Genomic DNA, 23,954 nt, shown 5'->3' with positions numbered 1-23,954 from the left:
CCTTGAGTCATTTCTGAGTTTCAAATAGAAATTTCATCCAAATGCGTTGGTCTGTTTTAGAGTGATGTTGCTGACAGACAGACAGACTGATGTACTCTGATCTTCACATAACTCCACCGTTCCTTGGAGCAGAAATAAAGAACACCTCTCAGTGCTTAGATGATCTCCCTGCTACACCCTCATGTTCCTCTCTGTGTCTCTGCAGGAACTTCTACTACATCACGATGCTCCGTGACCCCGTGTCCCGCTACCTCAGTGAGTGGAAGCACGTGCAGCGCGGCGCCACGTGGAAGACCGCCCTCCACATGTGTGACGGCCGCCCTCCCACTCAGGACGAGCTTCCCGCCTGCTACAGCGGAGAGGACTGGACGGGCGTGCCGCTGGCCGACTTCATGAACTGCCCCTCCAACCTGGCCAACAACCGGCAGGTCCGCATGCTGGCCGACCTCAGCCTGGTGGGCTGCTACAACATGTCCTCCATGAGCGAGCTGGAGCGAGGCCGCGTGCTGCTCGCCAGCGCCAAGACCAACCTGCGCAACATGGCCTTCTACGGCCTCACCGAGTTCCAGCGCAAGACGCAGTACCTGTTCGAGCGGACGTTCGGCCTGCGCTTCATCCGGGCCTTCACGCAGATCAACAGCACCCGCGCCGCCAGCGTGGGAATCAGCGAGAAGGTGCGGTGGCGCATCGAGGGCCTCAACGCCCTGGACGTGGAGCTCTACGAGTACGCCAAGGAGCTGTTCCTGCGGCGCTACCAGTACAACCGGCAGCAGCAGCACCAGGAGGAGCGTCTGAGGAGGCGTCAGGAGAGGCAGCACAGGCAGCGCATGCACAGGACCTACCTGGCCCAGCTGTGGAGGCTGGGAGGAGGAGGAGGAGGGGAGGAGGAAGACGAGGAGAAGGAGGAGAAGGCGGTGGAGGAGGTGGCCACCACAGAGGACTACAGCAGCCAGGTGGTGCGGTGGTGAGGCGGACACAGGGACACTGACGCTGGTCCATCCGTCACGCTTTCCTCTCCTCCCTCCTTCTGTCTCTCCTCTGCTGTGAATCTGCCAAAACCTGCCCTCCAGACCTCATAGCGCTTCGTCAGACTGCCGGATGATGTCTTAATATTTATGATGGATGTATTTGTCATGGCAACATCAACATTTTGTATTTATGTTTTTTTTCTTATGGCTATCTTTGGCGCTGCAGTCGTGAAATGTATTTATTTATTCATTAGCGCTTTGGAAGCTCTCAAAGCGGCGGGGATGGTTCTTAAAGAGTAAGAAGACGACGGAGAAGAAGCGCAGTGACTGATGGTGGTGAAGGATCCTCAGTGTCATGTCTGTGATCAGTGAAACCTCGTAGTTGCTCTGTGGTGTTTGGCTTCATAAGAATATCAAAGCACAAACCTGGCAACAGTCTGCCGTGTGTTTTCTTCTCTCTGACTGATTTAGCTGCGACGAACAGAAACAGTCACAGGAAATGTGTTCAATAAAAACATGCAGCATCCAGTGATGGTAATCTGTACCTGACGGGCTCGTGTCCGTGCACGTGTTCTCGCTTTCTCCTTTTTCACAGCATGTTCTCGCCAGAAAAAAATCTGAAACCTTCATGTGCGCTGCAAAAACTCTAAATCTCACCAAGTCTGTTTGTCTTATTTTTAGTCAGAATGTCTCGTCCCGCTTGATTTAAGATAAATTCACTGAACAAGACACATTTCAGCAGATGGAGGGACTTGTTTTAAGGACAACGCATCTTAAATATCTTAAGTCAAACAATCTTGAATTGAATTTTACAAGAAAACTCAAAATAAGTTTAACCCTCGTGTCGTCCTGCGGGTCAAATTGATCCGTTTTAAAGTTCGAAAATGTGGAAAAAATCTATATTTTCACAGCGAAACTTCTGATGTTCACATTTTCAACATTTTTGGGAAATTTTTGACCATTTTTTGGTGGAAAAAAAAATATTAAAAATGTTTCTTTAAGAACATTCACATAAAAATCAAACAAAATCCAGCGAATTTCGCTGGATTTTGTTTGATTTTTATGTGAATGTTCTTAAAGAAAATATTACAAGTTTCACTGATATATATAGAATCACTTTAGATATTTTCAGGATTTTTTTTGAAGATTTTTACTCATTTTTTTGAAAATATTTATAAGAATTTTCTTGCCAAATTTGGGTTTTTTTAAAGGGCAACTTTTAAGGAATTATTGGAATTTTCTTCCTGAAGGTTTCACAAATATTCAGAAATTTTGGGAATTTTTTTGATTTTTTTTTTCAGACAAGAAAACAATATCTTTGGTGCCTGTAAATGAGGACACCAGGAGGGTTAACACATCTCAAATGAGGAGGTTACATGAAAGCAAAAACCTATTTTTGAGTGAGAAACAGCTTTTTAATCATGCCTGGCTTATTTTAAGACACCTAAGCTTGACAAACATGGTAAAATAAAGTTTAAAACGAGTTTCCCCAGATCATTTTAAGATCTCAGTCATATTTCTAGAAATCTTACCAAGCCATTTTCACTTGTTCTATTTTATTTATATAAGTTCTTTGAAGTAATTTTTATTTCCTCGTTTTGAGAGGGGCATTTTTTTCCCCACGTCTTCTCCAGCAGCAGAGCTTCAGGCCTGAAAGAAGCCTGTCAGAGGCACTTTGAGCGCTCTTACATCACTGAGACAGAACATTGGTATTTCCACCATTAGGGCATTGATCACGGGGCTCTTTGCTTCCAAATTGATCATTTAAAGTTCAATTAACCGTGACTCCGGCGCGGCGGAAAATAGAAGAAACCCAGCGGCGCGCTCAACGCTTTTTCCCTCCCTAATTTGACAAACATGCAGCTCAACGGACGTAGAAAAAAAACAACAACAATCTGTTCCAACATGTTTCCACAAACAGCTCGCCTCGGGATGATTGCTTGGCGTTCATATTCTCATTCTGGAAAATCGCGGCCACGCTTCCCGAAGGCTCCACTTTGCTCACGGGAAGAAAAATGAGGATGATGAGGAGATCAGTCAGGAGGCAGGAACGGAAACGTCTGCGGACCAAAATAGCCTTTCCATCTGTAGCTGCAGTCTCCCTGTCTAGTTGTAAAGCATGAAGATTAGAATGATAGAAGCCTGTGATGATGCTGCTTCTCTGTGTACACGTGCAGGAAGGTGCAAACACCTTTACATGTTGGATTATTTACGTTTTATGTCAGAAAATTCTGCTTTTCGTGTGTCACAGCTCTGTAATTATTTGAACTGCGATCTGAGCAGGATGACACACGGTATCCAGGATGAAACTATCTGCAGACGAATAACGTAAAAGCTTCCCTAATCTACAGAGGATGTGTCTGCGTTGACAGGGAGGATTTGTTCTGCATTAGATGGAGATGGTAGGACGTTCGTCTGCTCTCAGGTTTGCGAAACACCGACGCCTTCTTCGAAGATTCCAACCTTTCTCTTCCTTTGTTGTCAGAAGTCTTTGTGCAGCCGTGCAGATATCAGCATGTCGCCTTTTAAAATGGGTAATAATGTGCAGCCTGCCTCGTTAGCTCGCTGGGAAGGTGGACGCATCGGAACAGAGGACTCGGCTAACTGCTCGGATACTCGTCTTTCACAGATGAGAAGCTGCAGGAGGTGTCAGCCCGGAAAATCACTTCACTGCAACAAAGCATGATACAGTCTGAAGTGGAGCATTTCAAATAAAGGTGGAGATTATGAATCATGGCTGATCACTTCTGAGCGCTTTTTCCATTCCTCATAAAACACGCCCTGCTTTTCAAAATAGACATTTCACAAAATTATTTGTTGAAAGAGACTTCATACTAGAGATTCAGACTATAAACTCAGCAGGAAACTGTTTGACGATGTAACAGATGAAGTCGGAAGTAGGATCGTCTTCCCATTCACTTCTATACAATCAGACTTCTTTATCTAGTCACATGAGTCGCCCCCTGCTGGCTGTTTGAAAGAATGCAGATTTGGCTTCACGCTTAAGATCCAGAGGCTTCATCCACCTTTTAGAAACAATCTATGCATGATTTATGTACTCATTATCTCAGTTAATCATCTGTTTGATCAGTTAGCCGAAAAACACAAGTCTTATGTTTCAAAAAAAAGCTTTAATTTCTTCACATTTACATTTTAAGATGCTTGGTTTGATGTGTTTCGTCGCTGCTAATCATCTACTTGGGTTCAGCTCCAGTGTGGCGCTGATCGGTCCGTCATTTCATCCTGCATCCATCAGGGAATCGACTGTTTTCACGTCTTCAGCAGGAACTTTTGTTGGTGAATGAGAGACATTAGAATGGGACATGTCTGGATCTCCAAACCAAAAACAAGGAAGTGGATTCCGTGATGTACGTGCGTTACGCTGGGCACTGCTGTGATTGGTGGAACTCATGGGAGGCGGGACTAAATTGCGGAAAAGTTGAATTAACGTTAATTTGCACGATCGCAACATCATGAATTCCTGGAGGGACCGTCCTTTGCAGCCGACGTTGGCAGTGAAAGGCGCTCAGGAAGGCCCTCCTGAACTTCTCTCCTGACAGAGTGTACAGAGCCAAGTTAAAGAAGGTGTTGAATCCGGCCAGAGGTCTGGAGATGATGTAGGCGGCGTGCACTATTTCCTCCATGCACGATGCACACCCTTGGATTTTTATCCGCCACGCACGCAACACGTGATACGGCAGGAAACACGTGACGAACACCACCAGGATCAACACGGTAACACGGCGCGCTCTCATCCGAGCAGGACTGCTGGCGTCGGGCCCTTTCTCCAGCTCTTTGGCAACGCCGATGTAACACATGAACACGACCACTAGGGGCAGCAGAAACCCCAGAGCAGTGAGCAGCCAGCCGTACCACTCCATGCCACGGCCGGACATGCTGCTAGCAAAGTCCAAGCAGCTGGTCTTGTTGTCTTTCACGTCCACCGATATCACGGTTAGCATCGGTGTGATTTTGGCGGCGGCGACGATCCAGACGGCCGAACACGCAGCGACGCCCCAAAGCTTCTGCTGCACCTGCGCCGCCTTCAGGGGCTTCATCACCACCACGAAGCGGAAAACCGCCAGGCAGGTGAGGAAGAGGATGCTCCCGTAAAGGTTCAAGTGGAACCCGGAGCGCACCAAGCGGCACATGAAGTCTCCGAGCGTCCAGGCCTCCTGGTTGGTGTAGTAGTGGATGAGGAAGGGCATGCTGAGGACGTAGAGGAGGTCTGTCAGTGCCAGGTTCACCAGGATGATGCTGCTGCTCTTCCAGGGACGCAGTTTGGTTGCGTAGATGCTGATGGAGGTGATGTTTCCCACCAGGCCCACGATGAAGATGATGGAGTAGGCGACGGGTAGGTAGTAGCGGTTCATCAGCCGGTCCACGTCAGAGCAGGTAGGATCCATAGCTGTGCCCTGCTGAGGAAGAGGAACTGTTTTATAGGCCAGGCTGAGAAAATAAAAAAGTCAGAGAGGAGATGGAAACGTTCATGGAAATGTGAATAAACGACCCAAGGAATAGACCTCAGGGGTGTCACAATCGTTTTAGTTCAGGTTCCTTGTTCAGCCCAGTCTGACCTCCAGTAAAATCACAGAATAATAACCTATAAATAACCACAGCTCCACATTTTTCCTTTGTTTTTGTGCAAAAATATTCACATTTAAGGATTATCTTTCTACAAAACGTTACAAACAACCTGAAATGTCTTAAGAAAATTAAGTTCAATTTCAACAAAACATTAAGTCACAGGTATCTGGAACTGAATAATATAGTGTTTTACTTTAAAAAAAAAGACCAAAAACAACAAAAACAAGACAACATAATAACAAAAATGACACACAAAATGACCAAAAATTTGACAAAACAAAACAAATAACGGACAAAAAAGTTACAGACGAGACAAAAAATGGCAAAAGTGTGAAACAACACACAGAACACGAAAAAACGCAAAACACAAAATGACAAAAATGAGACAAAAAATACAAGAGACAAAAAAGAAACACAAAACGACAAAGATGTGGAAGAACAATAAAAGTCAGACAAAAAACTGCAAAAACAAGACAAAATATTTCAAAAATGAGACACAAAATGACAAAAATAGACAAATAACACAAAACAAAACAATGACAAAAAATTGGACAAAAAGTTTCAAAGTGACAAAAATGGACAAACAAAACAAAAAATGACAAAAGCGTGAAACATGACAAAAATGACAAAAATCAGACATAAAAAGTCCAAAAACAACAAAAAGGAGACAAAATATGACAAAAATGGGACAGAAAACAGGAAAAGAACAATCTAGGATTTTACTTTAAGATCCAAACAACTTGTTGTTTTGTTCATTTTCTAGAAATTATTTTAAATTTATAATTTTACAAATTTACAATCTGCACTTAATGCCTTCCCTCAGACACTTTACAAAGTCGTCCCATGGACCAGATTGGACCCTCTGGAGGGCCGGTTTTGGCCCGCGGGCCGCATGTTGGACACCCCTGCTCTAAGGTTATTAAACTAGACCATAATCAAACTTTCATACATCGTTTCTTAGGGGGTTGGCTGATGAGAAGAAAACTGATTTTTTCCTTTCTGGGTAAAAGAAAATAGATCCGCAAACACATCTCACATCAGGTTTTAACGCGAACCTAAAATGAGTGATTTTAGCCCATTTGTGGGTGGAGCAGTGCTAATAATGTTCTAAAACGGATATAGCGTAGCAAGCAGATGGCCGTTTTGGCTAACGTGTAAGCGAGCAGACGCTAATTTACACATTCAGAAACAGAAAGAGCGACATTAATATTCATTCTGGGTTGTGTTTCTGTTCTGGTGATGAATGGAACGGCGATATTCTCCCTGTTTTTAGCTCCGTTTTTAGTCTCCACCAACGCCACAACAGCTGTTTATAAAGCTGCTAAACATGCACTAGCTTGTTGCTAACGTGTATTCTTCTTTATTATGATCTGCTCGTATGCTTATTGCCTCAAAGTTGGCCTCCAGCTGTGTTTTAAATCACATGAAATGATTTTTTCACGCTGAGCGGTGAGCAAACAGCATAATGAGAGAGCTGAGTGTGAACAGGCCCTAAAACCAAAACAAACTCTCAGGAAAATATTGATCAGTGCAGCTCAGATGTGTTGAACAAATGCTGCTCGTGAACAACGTTTTACCTCGATGGAAAAAAATCGATTCATCTGTCTACTGCAGGAGGGTCCAACATGAGGCCCGTGGGCCAAAAGTGGTCCTCCAGAGGGTCCAACATGAGGCCCGTGGTCCAAAAGTGGTCCTCCAGAGGGTCCAACATGAGGCCCGTGGGCCAAAAGTGGTCCTCCAGAGGGTCCAACATGAGGCCCGTGGTCCAAAAGCGGTCCTCCAGAGGGTCCAATCCGGCCCTCAGAGTGGAAACATTACAGAGAAGACATTAACTGCAGATTGTAAATTAGTAAAACTATCATTTAAAATCATTTCTAGACCATGACAAGTTGTTCTGATCCTGAAGTAAAATACTAGACTGTTCATTGTTCTTTTGTTGTTTTGTGTCTCATTTTTGTCGTTTCCTTTGTGTCTCGCCTGCATTTTTTTTCTTGTTTTTGTCATTTTATGTTTTGCTTACTTTGTCGTTTTGTGAGTTTTTTGTCTCACTTGTGTTGTTCATTTACTTTTTTGTCGTTTTGTTTCTTGCTTTTGTCGTTTTTTGTATTATTTTGTTTTGGGTTTTTTGTTTCTCATTTTTGTCGCTTTGTAATTTCTTTGTCAAATTTTTAGCCTCTTTTTGTTTAGTTTTGTGTGGTTTGTCTCATTTTCTGTTGTTTTGTTTCTTGCGTTTGTCATTTTTTGTGATTTTTGTAATATTTTGTTTTGGTTTTGTTTTTTTGTCCAACTTTTATTGCTTTATTTCTCATTTTGTCGCTTTGTAACTTCTTTGTCAAATTTTTAGTCTCTTTTTTGTTTAGTTTCGTGTCGTTTGTCTCATGTTTTGTTGTTTTGTGTCTCGTTTTTGTCATAATGCGTCTCATTTTTGTAATATTTTGTCTTGTTTTTGCTGTTTTTTGTCTGACTTTCGTCGTTTGCCTCGTGCTTTTGTCTTTTTGTTTCTAGTTTTTGCCATTTTGTGTTTCTTTTTGTCACATTTTGCTTTATTTGTTGTTTTGTTTGTTGTATAGTGGATATTTTTGTCTCACTTGTGTTGCTTGTCTTCTTTTTTACAGTAAACATGTGTAGTTGTGGTTATTTATAGGTCATTATGCTGTGGTTTTACTGGTCACTGGAGATCAAACTGGGCTGAACGTGGATCCTGAATGAAGATGAGTTTGACTCTACTGCTCGACTGTATTCATATGTTGTGTGACTAAAAAGACAGAATAGGAGTGAACGAATCACGGTTCCCTTTTCCCTCAGCTGTCACATCACTGTCAGAAGCAATTACTGCTGGAGGAAGGAAGCAGAGAGCAGGAGAAGAAAGCCAGAGGTGAGCGAGACGAGCGACCAAACAAACAATCAAGCAAACTCAGTGGGAAAGAAGCAAACAGAACTCTTGTTTCCTCGTCGACAGCTCGCTTTCTGACAGCGCCCGCGGCATCGAGGCTTGATGGCAGCTTCCTGTAACGCTGTCAGAGCAATCTGCTCTCGTCATGGATGAGAGGAGACGTGTGAGGTGTCGTTTACACATCATCTGAGAAGGCAGCAACTCATTAAAACCATCACAGTTTGGAAAAACACAGGCCCTGTCTGAAGAGTCGACTTGTGCACTGGAAAAAATGCTCCTTTCAAAACAAGAGAAAAAAACTGATTTCAAACAACTTTTACTTTGAAATAAGTGAAAAAATCTGCCGATAGATATTTTACCAGGATTTTAAAGATTAGCTGTCTTGACCTTCCTGTTGTCTTCATTTACGGCACCAAAAAATACTGTTTCCTTGTCTGAAAAAAAAATCCAAAAATTCTGCAAAAAAATCCCCAAATTTATAAAAATTTACAAAACCTTCAGGAAGAAAATTCCTTCAAAGCTTTTGTTTTTTATTTTAAATCCCCACATTTGGCAAGAAATAAAACTTTAAAAACTAAAAAAATTATAAAAATTGTAAATATTTTTTAAAAAATGAATAAAAATCTTTTTAAAAAAATCCTAAAAATATCTAAAGTGATTACATATATATCAGTAAAACTTCTAATATTTTCTTTAAGAACATGCATTTTTTTTGTGAATGTTCTTAAATAAACATTTTATTTAACATTTGTTTTTTTTTGACCAAAAAAATGTCAAAAATTTCCCAAAAATGTTGAAAATGTGGACATCAGAAGATTCACTGTGAAAATAAGTATTTTCCCCACATTTTCAAACTTTAAAACGGATCAATTTGACCGACAGGACGACACGAGGGTTAAACTTATTTTGAGTTTTCTTGTAAAATTCAACTCAAAACAAGATCATTTCCAGATTGTTTGACTTAACAAGATATTTAAGATGCGTTGTCTTAAAACACGTCCCTCCATCTGCTGAAATGTCTCTTCTTTAGTGAATTTATCTGAAACCAAGTGGGATGAGACATTTAGACTAAAAATAAGACAAACAGACTTGGTAAGACTGTGAGTTTTTGCAGTGCAAAGCTTGAAACAGAGATGTCTCTACTCACTTCTAGCTGCTCGCTCCACACCGTCACCGACCGTTTTCATTTCCACTCCTCCTGCTTCCACTCTTCCCTCCCGGTTTCTCCTCCTTCAGGGGAAACTCCAGCAGCTTTTCCAGTGACCGACTGTTTCACCGTCACACGACTTCCTGGTGTCATGGTTGAGCTGATAAAGCTCAAGGGTTGCTGTGTTTACACAGTCAATAAGTGAGAAAAGGGAAATCCAGGAACGCATTCAGAGCGTCTTGATCAGGGGTGTCCAACATGAGGCCTGTGGTCCAAAAGTGGTCCTCCAGAGGGTCCAATCCGGCCCTCAGAGTGGAAACATTACAGAGAAGACATTAACTGCAGATTGTAAATTAGTAAAACTATAAATTTAAAATCATTTCTTGACCATGACAAGTTGTTTGGATCAGAAAGTAAAATACCAGATTGTTCTTTTGTTGTTTTGTGTCTCATTGTTGGAATATTTTGTCTCGTTATTTGTAGATTTTTGGCCTGACTTTTGTTGTTTGTCACACGTTTCTGTCCTTTTGTTTCTGGTTTTTGTCCTTTTGTGTTTCCTTATCAGAAAGTAAAATACCAGATTGTTCATTCTTCTTTTGCCGTTTTGTGTCTCGTTTTTGTTTTGCGTTTCCTTTTCGTCTCACTTGTGTCTTTTTGTTGTTTTGTTTCTCACTTTTGTCATTTTTTGTCTCATTTGTCTATTTTTTTATAGCTTTGTAACTTTTTTGTCAAACTTTTTGTCACTTTTTTGTGTCGATTGTCTCCTTTATTGTCATTTTGTTTTTCGCTTTTGTCATTTTGTGTCACGTTTTGTGATATTTTGTCGTGTTTTGTCGTCATTTTAAAGTAAAATCCTCCATGGTTCAGCTCCAGGTGACTAAATGTTGTGTTCCTTTGTAGACACTCTGATCTGGAAGTTGTAATGTGGAAATGATGAACTGAGGATGGATGTTGATGAAACTGAACTTATTTTTCTTAACAAATGTCAGATTGTTCATGATGTTTAGTAAAAAGATAATTCCTTAAATGTGAACATTTCATAATGTATTGTAACAGTTAGGAGTTGTGGTTATTTATCGGTTCTTATGCTGTGATTTTACTGGTCACTGGAGATCAAACTGGGCTGAACGTGGAACCTGAACTAAGATGAGTTTGACTCCCCTGGTCTTGATAAATTCTCTTGTGCTTCTTTTGTTCAGAAAAACAAATGCAGGTCTTTGTAATTTCTTCAAACAGCCGTGTGATTACCTCGCTGCGACACCGCCGAGCTAAATCTGGGACAGACAGACCCTCGGTTTGTGATTAAAGTAGAGAAGAAGTTTAGAATAATGTGGGAAACGAGCGGTTAAATATAAAGTGTCGTCTGCGTGTCATTATTTTCAGGCCTCACGCGGCATCTGTCACGTCAGTTCTCAGTGTTTATTTCACAATAAATCAAACAGAACCACAGTCGCTTTCAATCTTGTCAGAATATCCGTCAGGGAACAGAAATCAGTCATTACCGGCACACAAACTGGTGTGTGTGTCGGGCAACAGAGCTGTGATTTCTGCAGTTTTTACAGCTCCACATAAAAATCAAACCTTTTATAAATCAAGCAGTAACAGCTCGGTTTTTGGTTGATGTAAAATTAAAGTGAAGCCTGCATTAATTCACGCTGACAACAACAATGGTGCTGCAGATTATTTACAATAACGTTCTAAAGTTTGGGGAAAAGTCACAGTTTTATTCATGGGCTGACATAATTACACAAAGGTTTGCTCATCATCAATTAGCCAAAAGAAAACAACAAAAACTAAGACAAAATATGACAAAAATGAAACGGAAAACGACAAAAAGTTACACAAATGACACAAACAAAAGAAACAACAAAAATGATACACAAAACAATGAAAAAAGCGAAACAATTACAAAACTAAGACACAAAAAACGAAGCGAGACAAAAAGGAAACAACAAAAACAAGACAAAATATTACAAAAATGAAATGCAAAATGACAAAAAAATTAGACAAATGACACGAAACAAAACAACAAGAGACAAAAAATGAGACATAAAAGTTATAAAGCGACAAAAAAGGCAACAAAAACTAGACAAAAAATTACACAAATGACACAAACAAAAGAAAACAGCAAAAATGATACACAAAACAATGAAAAAAGCGAAACAATTACAAAAATAAGACAAAAAAAGGCTAAGCGAGACAAAAAGGAAACAAAATGACAAAAGAACAATCTAGGATTTAACTTTCTGATCCAAACAACTTGTCATGGTCTAGAAATGATTTTAAATTTATAGTTTTACTAATTTACAATCTGCAGTTAATGTCTTCTCTGGAATTTTTCCACTTTGAGGACCGGATTGGACCCTCTGGAGGACCACTTTTGGACCACGGGCCTCATGTTGGACACCCCTGCTTTAGTCATTCCACTTCAACACTTCATCTCCTTTCAGTGCAAACTGTTTAGTCTGAGTCACACAAAGTTCCCCCTAGTTATCCCTCTTTTCTAATGATTAATTTCAGGCATTAATGAGTATAAACTCCATCGATTGTGTGTCTTCTCACCTCGTGAGCGGCAGCAGAGCACAGGTGACTGATTTAAACCGGGTGTCATTTCCTCCGTCTGCATGCGGTAAAAGTCCTGATGGTGTGAATGAAAAACATGTAGAAACACTACAGAGATTCAGTGCCAATTTATTCCACTCCCCGCCAGGCTCAGTGGCAGAAACAGACTTTAACTTTTCTGGCTTTTTGTGTTTGACTTCCTGAACTTGTAGTGCATTAGGTATGTGTGTCGCGTGTTTTAGTGTCAGGGCAACACCTGCCGTTAACTCAGTTCCACTTCCTGGTTTGTCTGAAAGCACAAAGGAGAGACAAATGTGTGTTTTTCCTGCCCGTCTGCCCTCGATAAAAAAAGAAAACTAGACAAAAAATGAGACAAATGACACCAGAAATGATAGAAGTCAGAAACAAAATGACAAAAACATGACAAAAGTCAGACAAACAAGGCAAAAAACAGCAAGAACAGGACAAAATATTACAAAAATGAGACAAAAAATGCCAAAAAATTTTAAAAAATGACACAAAATAAAACAAAAAAAAGACCAAAAATTTGACATTAACGCCACAAAGCAAGAAAAAAATTGACAAATGACACAAAACAACAAAAAAGTAGACAACAGAAGCCAGACAAAAAAACCCACTAAATTATCCAAACGATACACAAATTAAGCAAAACATAAAATGACACAAATGAGACAAAAAGGAAACACAACATGACAAAAACCAAAAATCAGAGCAATGACTTGAAACAAAGTGACAAAAAAATGGACAAAGGACACAAAAACAAGTCACAAAACAACAAATAAAGCAAAACACAAAATGACAAAAGACTCAAGCGACAAAAGGAAACACAAACCTACAGTCAGAAGTCGTCCCTCTTTTTGAATGATTAATTTCAGGCATCAATGAGCACAAATAAACGTGTTTGTTCCTCCTCCATGTGCTCATTTTCTCTGTGATGTCATTTTTCTGTAGATCACACGGAACCAAACGCAGCACAAGTTTACAAATGTTTATTTTACAAAAGAAGAGCTAGAAAGGACGTAAACAGAGCTTCAGAGATCAGTCTGAACTCCTTTTTTCTTCCAGTACTGTGGGGATGGTGCAGTCTTTGAAGCAGCAGTTTGTGGTACAGAGAAGAACCACCAGAGGAACATGAATGTCAAAGGTCAACCCGACGAGGGCAGAGGATGCTGGGAGGGGTTGACTGAAGGAAGGAAGGAAGGAAGGAAGGAAGGAAGGAAAGGAAGGAAAGAAAAAAGGAAGGAAGGAAGGAAGGAAGGAAGGATGGAAGGAAGGAAGGAAGGAAGGAAGGACAGAAGGAAGGAAAGAAAGGAAGGAAGAAAAAAGGAAGGAAGGAAGGAAGGAAGGAGGAAAGGGAAGAAAGGAAGGAAGAAAAAAGGAAGGAAGGAGGAAAGAAAGAAAGGAAGGAGGAAAGGAAGGAAGGAAGGAAGGAAGGAAGGAAGGAGGAAAGGATGGATGGAAGGAAGGAAGGAAGAAGGAAAGAAAAAAAGGAAGGAAGAAAAAAGGAAGGAAGGAAGGAAAGGAAGGAAGGAAGGATGGAAGGAAGGAAGGAAGGAAGGAAGGAAGGATGGAAGGAAGGAAGGATGGAAGGAAGGAAGGAGGAAAGGATGGAAGGAAGGAAGGATGGAAGGAAGGAAGGAAGGATGGAAGGAAGGAAGGAGGAAAGGATGGAAGGAAGGAAGAAAAAAGGAAGGAAGGAAGGAAGAAGGAAAGGAAGGAAGGAAGGAAGGAAGGAGGAAAGAAAGAAAGGAAGGAGGAAAGGAAGGAAGGAAGGAAGGAAGGACAGAAAGAAGGAAGGAAGGAAGGAAGGAAGGAAAGGAAGGAAGGAAGGATGGAAGGAAGGAAGGAAGGAAGGATGGAAGGAAGGAAGGAAGGAAGGAAGGAGGAAAGGATGGAAGGAAGGAAGGAAGGAAGGAAGAAAAAAGGAAGGAAGGAAGGAAGAAGGAAAGGAAGGAAGGAAGGAGGAAGGAAGGAAGGAAGGAAAGAGGAAAGGAAGGAAGGAAGAAAGAAAGAGAAAGAGAAAGAAGGAAGGCGTTGTGTCTACAGTTTGGGCATCCTGGCGGCATTGAGGCGCATCGACACGCAGGAAGAACCGGCAGCGTAACGCATCTCCCTCAGCATGCCGCCCCACTGCTTCTTATCGTTCTCGTACCTGAAGATAGAAACGAGAACAACGCCACAGTCACACATCTGGAGCAGCACAGACACAAACTAAAACCTGGAATGGTTGCTTCCACAGCTGGAGAAGACTTACTGCCAGACGTCGGTGACCTCTGTGGGAGCCACCTCCTTGTTGTCCATCTGAACCATGGCGAAGCCGCCCACGGCGTACAGAGAACCGCCGGTGCTCACCAGGTTGACGGAGCTCCTCTCCTGAGGGAACTCTGTGAAAGCCTCCCACCTGAGGAGACGCAGCATCAGGAGAAGGTCATCCATGTGTCTTATTTTTCTGTTTTACTGGTTAGCATAGCGGGGATGTGCCATGTGGAAGCTTAAAGAGATCAATTTAAAATGAAAAACTGTGTTAGATAAAGTAATGCTCAGAAGTTTGGGCTCCCCCAGGCAGTTAATGTCAATCCAGATAAAATACAGTAAAAGTCTACAAAAAATTTAGGAAAAACACAGTAAAAGCATGGTAAAAAATCTAGAAAAATACAGTAAGATTCTACAAAAAATTTAGGAAAAACACAGAAAAATATAGTAAAATTTCACAAAAGATGTAGTAAAAATACAGTAAAAAATACAAGAAAAATACAGTAAAAATGTAGAAAAAATTAGAATAAATACAGTAAAAAATATGGTAAAAATCAAGAAAAAATACAGTAAAAGTCCACAAAAATTTAGTAAAAATACTATAAATATATAAAAAAATACAGTAAAAATATAGACTAATTTAGAAAAAAATACAGTAAAAACATAGCAAAAATACAGTAAAAATGTAGTAAAAATACAGTAAAAAACACAGTAAAAATGTAGTAAAAGTATGATGAAAATATAATACTAATACAGTAAAAAATATAGCCAAAATACTCCAAAAATATACAGTATCAGTCAAAAGTTTGGGGTCATCCAGACAATTCCATGATTCCAAAATCCAGTGAAATTTACGGGATTTTGGTTGATTTTTTTTGTGAATGTTCTTCAAGAAAATATTTGAAGTTTTGCTGATATATAAGTAATCATTTTAGATATTTTTAGGATTTTTTTGGAATATTTATTTCCAATTTTGGGGGACTTTTTTTAAATTAAAACTTTCAAGGGAAACTTTAAGCTATTTATTGGAATCTTCTTCCTGAAGGTTTGGCACTTTTTCCAGAAATTTTGGGAATTTTTTTTGCTGATTTTTTGGATTTTTTTCAGACAAGGAAACAATATTTTTTGGTGCCTGTAAATGAAGACAACAGGAGGGTTAATATTGGAAGTGCTTGATGCCAGAAATTGCTGCCAAATTGAGCCACTTTATGAGCTAAAGCTGCACATCACCAATCAGTCACACAGCAGCACATTAAGATGAACAGTCCAGGCTGCATGTTGTACCTGTCTAGCTGGCTAACTCACTGAGCACATTAATAATTAGCATGAGGAGCTGAAGGAAGCAGCGGATGAAGCTATTAGAGGCTGAGACGACTCAGTGAGCATGAAGTATACAGTCTGGAGGCCTGAGTTAATATTAAACATAATGTGACACTAAATGGAAGTGTCACTGGAAAAACACCACAACGGGGTTTGAAAAACGGCAAGAAAACACTCAGTACGATATGAATTCATCTAAGCAGACTCCTACTTGTTTGTGGAGAAGTCGTAGGCCTCACAGGAGGCGGTCAGGCCGTCCTCGTTCACTCCTCCGGCCACCAGGATCTTCCCGTTGTGGACGACGGCTCCGAACATGGCTCTGGGCGTCTTCATGGCCGCCAGCTCCCTCCACTCCGACTGCTTGTGGTTGTAGGCGAACATCTTGTTGAGGGCTTTGCTGCGGACACGGAGGGAGGAAATAATGAGCTGAGGGATTTTTAGTGTCAGAAGCTGTTAGACGTCAGACACCAGATGAGAGAGAACGGGCGCTGAAGCTTCATGTTCCCTCCCGTCATTCAGACAAACAAACATGTTTCCATCAATCACACGACGACACGGAAAGGCCGTCTAATAAACTGCTTTTGCAAATTTGAAATTGTCTTCATCAAGGCTGGCAGAGAGTTTCAGCATGAAGCCTTCACTAAGTTTCATTTTAAAACCTCCAAGCAGCAGGAAATCAGCTCCACCTGGGAGAGAATGAGAAGCTCCAGGGGAAGAAATAAAGAGAAAATAATGAGCAAAAAAGAAATGTATAAAGAGACAGAACAGAAATTAAACTAAACCCGAATAAACTGGAGACACAGTCCTCCTCCAAGGCTGCTCATTCCCCCATATGTCAGAAATGCAGCGTTTGTTTTTACTGATGATCAGAAATCACAGCACCATTTAATATAGACGTACCCACAAACACAGTGACCTCACACTGAGCACAGGCGTGTGTTCTGCATGTGTATGTTCCAAAATGATTAGAAATTTGGACAGAATTTGCTCAAAAAATCCTCTTTTCCTGTTCACAATCTGTCCAAAATGAGTTAAACGTCCAGGACGGCTTAGAAGGGTTCCAAAAACAACTAAAAACTCAAGTATGTTCACTAAATGTTGTCAACATTTGTCAAAAATGCCCTAAATATGTGCAAAATTACTAGAATTAGTCATATTTGTCCAGAACTTGCTCAATAAATCCTCCTTAACTGTTCAAAAGCTGTCTAAAATGAGTTAATCGTCTAGGATGGCTGAGAAGGGTTAAAAAATGACTAAAAATGGGTCCAAAATGACTTTAAAATGTCTTTAAACTATTTTAAAAAGCAGGAATTATTCACAGTTACAGTTTTATAAAGATTGGCGGTCCTCAGAGGTGGATTTGTTGTAGGATCACAATCAGCTGACGTAGTGTTCACTGGTTGTCATGGTTACAGTGACGCCGTGCGTGGAGCGTCTGATAGCAGCAACTTTTGTCCAGAAAAACTGACTCAACATGTGATAGCAGTCAGAATTAGAATAATATAGAGCAGCTTTAGCTAATATAGAGAAACCTTAGCTAATGTAGAGCAACTTAAACTAATGTAGAATAACTTTACTTCAGGTACTGTGTATATGAGATGATTTCCAGGTAGTTCTAATTCAGATATCAGCGTTCCCCATATATCTGTCTGCAGCTGAACTCTACATGTCTGTAATGATGAACACATGAAGGTCAAACGTGACATCATTTGTCCTGGAAAAAAAATGACATGTACACATGAAACGTTCTTTTTGTCCAGAATCATTTCTTTATCTTACATCAGTTTTCCGTGCTGCTTTTATGGGTTTGTGTCTGACTCATGAGAAGCTGACTGAAGAAAATCACAGACGGTGTCATAGTGGTGTCGTCGGGGTAAAACTGGATCATGACTGGAAACAATTTTCTAACAGCAGTTCTGAATTACAAACTCAACTGAGCATGAGAGGAAAATCAAAGTGGAGTGAGCGGCTCTGATTAGGATTTACTGTGTGAGTGCAGCACAGAATATGACAAACTGGAGCTCTTAAACAGCCCTTTAGAAGCTGACAGTATGAGGCCAGACCTACTTATTATGACTGGTTCTAGGGAAGGGATGTGCATCAGGTTCACCCAGCTACAAGTCAAGATGGTAAAATACACAAAAATACCATTATCTTTTTCTGATGTCTGATGGCTACAGCGGTTTTGGAAAGCACAAACACCGTCCTACTAACCAGGAGAAGTCTCACACTCAAACACAAAACCCACTAGAATGGATGGACTGGAACGATGTTGGATCAACTTTAGCTCGGTTTTCACTATCGTTTAAAAGTTTGGGGTCACCCAGGCACTTCTATCCATGTGCTAACATAACTGCACAAGGGTTTTCTAACCATCAATGAGCCTTTCAGCACCATTAGCTAACACAATGTAGCATTAGAACACAGGAGTGATGGTTGCTGGAAATGTTCCTCTGTACCCCTATGGAGGTATTCCATTAAACATTTCCAGCTACAATAGTCATTTACCACATTAACAATGTCTACACTGGATTTATCATTCATTTAATGTGGTCTTCATTGAGAAAATCTGCTTTTCTGTCAAAAAATAAGGACATTTCTATGTGACTCCAAACTTTTGAACAGTAGTATAGAGGAGGTCCTCGGTTTACGGCGTTTCATCGTTACGTCAGAACTGGTTACGTGGAACTAGTTGACGAGCGGAGTGGATGAATACATCGTCACACGGCGCTATCAGACGGGTCGGTTTTCATTCTCCGGTTGTAACTCCACTTTGGATTGTGCTACATTCACTAACTTTTTGTCCTTCATTGTGGTTCCCAAGCAGAAGTCAAACTCTTCTGATGCCGTCTCCATGGAAATGAAATTAGATGTAAAAAAAACCCAAAAAAACGCTCCGAACATGACTTTTCCAAAGAACCGATTGATATCGTGATGCACGTAACGGTTTGGTTTACATTTTCGCCGAAGTGCCGACTTACAGCCAAAAGCGACGAGGAATGGAACTCTGATGTACACCCCCTGTCAAAAGTTTTGAGACAGGTTCTAATTTATTTGAATGAGAAAGTGTCTCAAAACTTTTGTGTAAGCTGAGGACCTCCCAAACTAATGTCAACAGAGGAATCATCAGTGTCTAACCTCAGTCCAGCTACCAGTTATTACTGATCCACTCCTCTAACCTCGGGACGACCTACCTCCTGCACCTCTTACATCTTCTAGCCACTAGAATACGGTAGCCCAGAAGTTAAAAATTCCAGAGAAGACATTAACTGCAGATTGTAAATTTGAAAAAAAATATAAATGTAAAATAATTTCTAGACCATGACAGGTTGTTGTGATCATAAAGTAAAATACTGGATTGTTCAGCTGTGATTGAAATGAGGAGTTGTGGTTATTTCTCGGTTATTATGCTGTGATTTTACTGGTCACTGGAGATCAAACTGGGCTGAACGTGGAACCTGAACTAACTCCTCTGGTCTACCATCCTGCCGGCCTGCGGGGCTTCATGGAACATCACAAACAACAACACTCCTACGATCCACTGCTGCAATAATGGTAAGTAGTGGTCCTGTACGTCTCCTGTTACACTCTGAGAACATGCTCTGTTCGACTCCTCTGCCGACACACGTCCTGTGATCTCCAGCATGTTCTCTAATGCATGCAGCAGAGATGTGCCGCCTCACAGGGAAAAAACGAGGAATTTAATGCTGGAGCTATTAATAGAGCCATCAGTCAGCTGGGTGAGTTCAGCTGTCAGCGGAAGATTCTCATCAAGAGGAAACAGGTGTGCTTCTCCTGCTCTGGATCTGAAAGGAGAAGGTGTGAAAGCTACCAGCAGACCATTTCAATTCAGCAGGGAAACAATTAGGCCTGTGAGGAAGAGATTTTAGAGGTTCAGACGGAAAAATTCAGATGTGAAGTGGCTTGTAGGGGATTAAAAACCGAAAGGTCAAAATCTAACAGACTTTCAGTCCAGGAACGCCTCATTTTACATTCATCACAATGCAGCTCAGTTGTATGCTTTCACTGCAACAGAGGCGTCAAACTCATCTTAGTGCAGGACCACAGTTTGATCTCCAGTGACCAGTAAAATCACAGCATTATAACCTATAAATAACCACAACTCCACATGTTAATCAGAGCTATCTGGAACTGAACAATAGAGTATTTACTTTATGATCAAAGTCAGACAAAAACACCACCAAAAACAGGACAAAATGTTACAAAAGTGAGACACAAAATGACAAAAATTATGGATAAAACAATGAATAAAGCAAAACACAGAATGACAAGAATACGACACAAAATGGCAAAAGCGAGACAAAAAAAAAATCACAAAAATTCGACAGAGAAGGTTACAAAGCGACAAAACAGTGGACAAATGACACAAACAAGACAAAAAGGAAACACAAAACGCCAAAAACGAGAAACAAAATGACAAAAACATGAGACAAATGACAAGTCAGACAAAAAAATACAAGAAACAACGTAAACAAGACAAAATACGTCACGAAATGACAAAAACAAGAAAAAATCTGACAAAAAATGAGGCAAAGGACACAAAACAAAACAAAAAAAGACAAAAAATTTGGCAAAAATATTACAAAGCGATAAAACAATGGACAAACGACACAAAAAATGACAAAAGAGAAAAAAACGACAAAAAAGTAGACAACACAAGCGAGACAAAAAACAAAATGACCAAAACAATACACAAAACAATAAACAAAGCACAGAATGACAAGAAAAGAGAAAAAACACAAGCGAGACAGAAAGGAAACACAAAACGACAAAAAACAGAAACAAAAGGACAAAAACATGAGACAAACAACAAAAGTCCAACCAAAAAAAACCAACAAAAACGAGACAAAATATTACAAAAATGAGACACAAAACAACAAAAGAGCAATCTAGTATTTTACTTTATAATCCAAACAACTTGTCATGGTCTAGAAATGATTTTAAATTTATAGATTTCCTGGTCTACAATCGGCAGTTAATGTCTTCTCTGGAATTTTTCCACTCTGAGGGCCGGATTGGACCCTCTGGAGGACCACTTTTGGACCACAGGCCTCATGTTGGACACCCATGTGATAGACCATAAACACACACGGTTTAACTCACTTGTCGTCCGTCTTTCCTCCGATGCAGTAGACCATTCCTTTGTGGGAGACGACAGCGTGGCCGTGGATCTTCAGAGGAAGCTTTTTGGTCTCGATCCACTTCATCTTCCTGTCATCGTTTCCAACAAGTGGACTCATTAAGTGTTAAAACTGATCCATCAATGTCACAAAACACACAATTACTGAAGAAAGAGCAGCTGGAGAAGGTGAGATCACATCTAAACAGAGTTATTTATATCTAAACATCACACCTTCCCTCATAAAACCAATCTAGATGACTTCCTGAGGTTAATTACTGCCTCACAAAAGGTGAGAATCAAACTGAGAAGCGACAGGAAAAGCAGTGAAACAAACAACGCTACTGACTCGACGTCGTAGCACATCACGGTGTCCAGAGACTCGTTGGTCTGGAGGTCTTTTCCAGCCACGGCGAACAGCAGATTGTCGCTCTCTCCGATGCTGAAGAGGCATCTTGGAGAGGGCATGGGCGGCAGGGCGACCCAGTCGGATGTGAGCGGATCCAGCTGAGGAGGGTGAAAAACACATTAAAGCACGAGAGCATCCTCTTAGCACCCATTAGCTCCATGCCAATCTCCGTCTGTGCGATATCCACATATTGATTATGCCGTAAAATACAGTTATTCGTGGTGTTTAGCGTGTCCTTTAGCGTCTGCAGTGCTCAGGCCTGATGGGCAACGTGGGGAGCGTAATCCATCCGGTGTCGGGGTCGTTTTTGTGCTAAAAATGTTCATCTGTGGTTTGAGTTCCATTAAAGCACTGAAATAAAAGGCCAAAGAAGGTTTAGATGAGCTCAAATAATCCCCGAGAAGGAAACTTGGTGAGCGAACGCTAAGTGACTGATGAGGAAGATTGATAGAGCTTTTATTTTTTGGCCAATAAAAATGAAACTATGGACAGGAAACAGTAGAGAATGGATGGATGGATGACAGATGGATGGATGGATAGAAGGATGGATGATAAATAGATAGATCGATAGAAGTGTTCAGCAGCTTACATACAACATAAAACAACAAAAAGGCGTGTTAGTAACATTAAAGATTCATATTTAGTCTGAAAAATCTTCCTCTATGATACAATACTACACTACAAAGCTCTATTTATGCATGTTCACTGTCCACTTTAACTCTAAATGTGCGTCTAATGTACTCTTGTCGACTCATAAATCAACCTTTTAGCTTGGATTAGCTAAAAGACAGTAGGTAAGAGCTAACCGTTAGCATTCCACGAGCAAAAAATAAGTGAAATACCTTCATCTCAAACACTAAACATGTTATATCCTCAATAATATATCTGATTAATGTATATAAAAACTTAAAAACAACAGGGCCTTGCTAGCTACTTCCCACAGCTTCCTTTGCTAATGCTAAGCTAACTGTCTCCTGATTCGAGCTTGATGTTTGGCATGCAAAAAAAAAAGTAGCGTCAAACACTGTGTTTCAGTGATTCATTTCAAGCAACTTTTTCTGAACTCCTTACCAAGTAGAGGTAGCACTGTAGAGGCACATCTTTGTTGTCTTCGTCCACGAACAGTCCTCCGATGATGTACAGCTGGTTCTTCTGCGATGCCAGGCTGACGTGGTTGCGTGGAACCTGCTCCGACATGGCCACAAGGAAGCACTCGTTCTCGCCCACGTCGTAGGCCACCGCTGCCGTGTCGTTGATCATCACGATGAAGTCGCGGGCGTACATGCCATGTCTGCGGTTGTCGTTGAGGAAGCCGGGGAATAGGCTGTCCTCGTCCTCGCCTCCTTCCTTTCCAGCCCCCTCCTCCCCTTCCTTCTTGGATTTCTCTGGAAGCTTCCCCTTGAAGGCATCCCTGACGACCTGGATCGTCTTCTGAAGCTCCGGGTCGGCCTTGATGATCTCATCGGTCTCCACTCTGTCCTTGAAGTACTTTTCGGGAAGCAGGCGGAAGCGGATGCAATTGAAGGCGTCTTTCAGGACCTTGATGCGCTCCTTGTCATGGCGGACCCAGGACATGACCGCCTCGAACACCAGCTCCTCCTTCTCCACGTTCAGCGAGTCTCCACCGATGATGGCGAAGAGCTCGTGGGCTGCCAGCTGGAGGAACTCCTCTTCCTTGTACAGGAACTCGAAGCGGTCGGCGATGTAGTTGCGTGCTGCCACAGCGAGCCTGGGACAGCTGATGACCAGACCCATCCTGAAGATGGCCAAGCAGTTCCCCATGGACAGCTTCTTCTGGAGGTAGTTGACGCACACCGTGAAGACAGAAGGAATCTGGAATCTGTTGGCCACAGCAATGATGTCCTGAACGTTGTCATCGGTGAGGTCGATCTCAGCCGAGTAGAGATACTGGATGATCATGTCCAGGATGGAAGGGTTGACATCATCCAGGACCACCTCTTTGGTGTTCTCCACCTCCTTCCCGTCCTCGGTGAAGAAGATCTCCCTGAAGTAGGGGCTGCAGGCGGCCATGATGAGCCGATGGCAGGGGAAGCTGCGGTCGCCCACCTTCAGGGTGCAGTCCACGAACTTGTTCTCGTTGAGCAGCTCCTTGAGGCCGTCCTGGAGCAGCGTGCTCTGGAACAGGCGCAGCTCCTCCTTGATGGCGTTGGGGTCCATGTTGTGTCAGGAGGACAAACGGTGGAGAGAGGAAGGAGACGGCGGCCACAGGTCCTTTTGGCAGTTGGTCCTGGCTGGAAAAGGCAGAGCAGAGAAAAGGGTCCCGGTGTGAAGACCCTGCAATTTAATCCTGTCTAAATATAGCTGCTCTGCCCCCGCCTGCTGCAGCTCCCCAGGAATCCGACTGGACCGACTCTGGAGCAGCTGCTGCCACAGACTGAAAGAAGCAACTGGCTGGAGATCTGCCACCGTGATTCAGCTCCCAGAGGGTCATGTGGCCGGCCGACAGCGGAGACAATGCTGTCAAAACCCTCGAATAGCTGCTGAACGTATGACTGAGGGGACATTCAGGGCAGTCGCTGTCATCTTCACATCATCCTTTAATCTAACTTCTGACGGTCACAGACGCTTATGTTGGTCCTTTTTATTCACATTCCTCCCACTGACTTTAGCTTCTTCTTCAGCAGCGTCACGTT

General features: G+C 41.7%; 3 protein-coding genes across 3 annotated transcripts in view; 1 reads left to right on the top strand and 2 right to left on the bottom strand.

Moving 5' to 3' along the window:
• LOC110961690 (heparan-sulfate 6-O-sulfotransferase 3-B-like) overlaps positions 1-1,624 on the top strand; it is a 30,459-nt gene extending 28,835 nt beyond the window's left edge. Inside the window, exon 2 of the mRNA XM_022209395.2 lies at positions 206-1,624. Within this exon, the coding sequence (XP_022065087.2) occupies positions 206-968 (763 nt within the window). The 3' untranslated portion in view covers positions 969-1,624. The remainder of the gene's footprint in view (positions 1-205) is intronic.
• A 1,976-nt stretch (positions 1,625-3,600) lies between these two features.
• LOC110961691 (2-oxoglutarate receptor 1-like) lies at positions 3,601-7,048 on the bottom strand. Its single transcript, XM_022209396.2, has one exon. It carries the CDS (start codon positions 5,372-5,374, stop codon positions 4,346-4,348), a length of 1,029 nt encoding a protein of 342 aa, XP_022065088.2. The 5' UTR covers positions 5,375-7,048; the 3' UTR covers positions 3,601-4,345.
• Positions 7,049-13,152: 6,104 nt separating this feature from the next.
• Positions 13,153-23,954, bottom strand: LOC110961682 (kelch-like protein 41b). The gene is made up of 6 exons (XM_051943362.1): positions 22,372-23,954; positions 21,241-21,398; positions 20,876-20,983; positions 15,963-16,148; positions 14,433-14,579; positions 13,153-14,330 (listed from the first exon to the last, which is right to left on the bottom strand). Exons 1-6 carry the CDS (start codon positions 23,476-23,478, stop codon positions 14,219-14,221), a joined length of 1,818 nt encoding a protein of 605 aa, XP_051799322.1. The 5' UTR covers positions 23,479-23,954; the 3' UTR covers positions 13,153-14,218.

Source organism: Acanthochromis polyacanthus, chromosome 22 (assembly GCF_021347895.1).
Source record: "Acanthochromis polyacanthus isolate Apoly-LR-REF ecotype Palm Island chromosome 22, KAUST_Apoly_ChrSc, whole genome shotgun sequence".
Lineage (NCBI taxonomy): Eukaryota > Metazoa > Chordata > Actinopteri > Pomacentridae > Acanthochromis > Acanthochromis polyacanthus.
The sequence above is the reverse complement of the archived record's forward strand: the minus strand, read 5'-3'. Positions and strand labels throughout refer to the sequence as shown.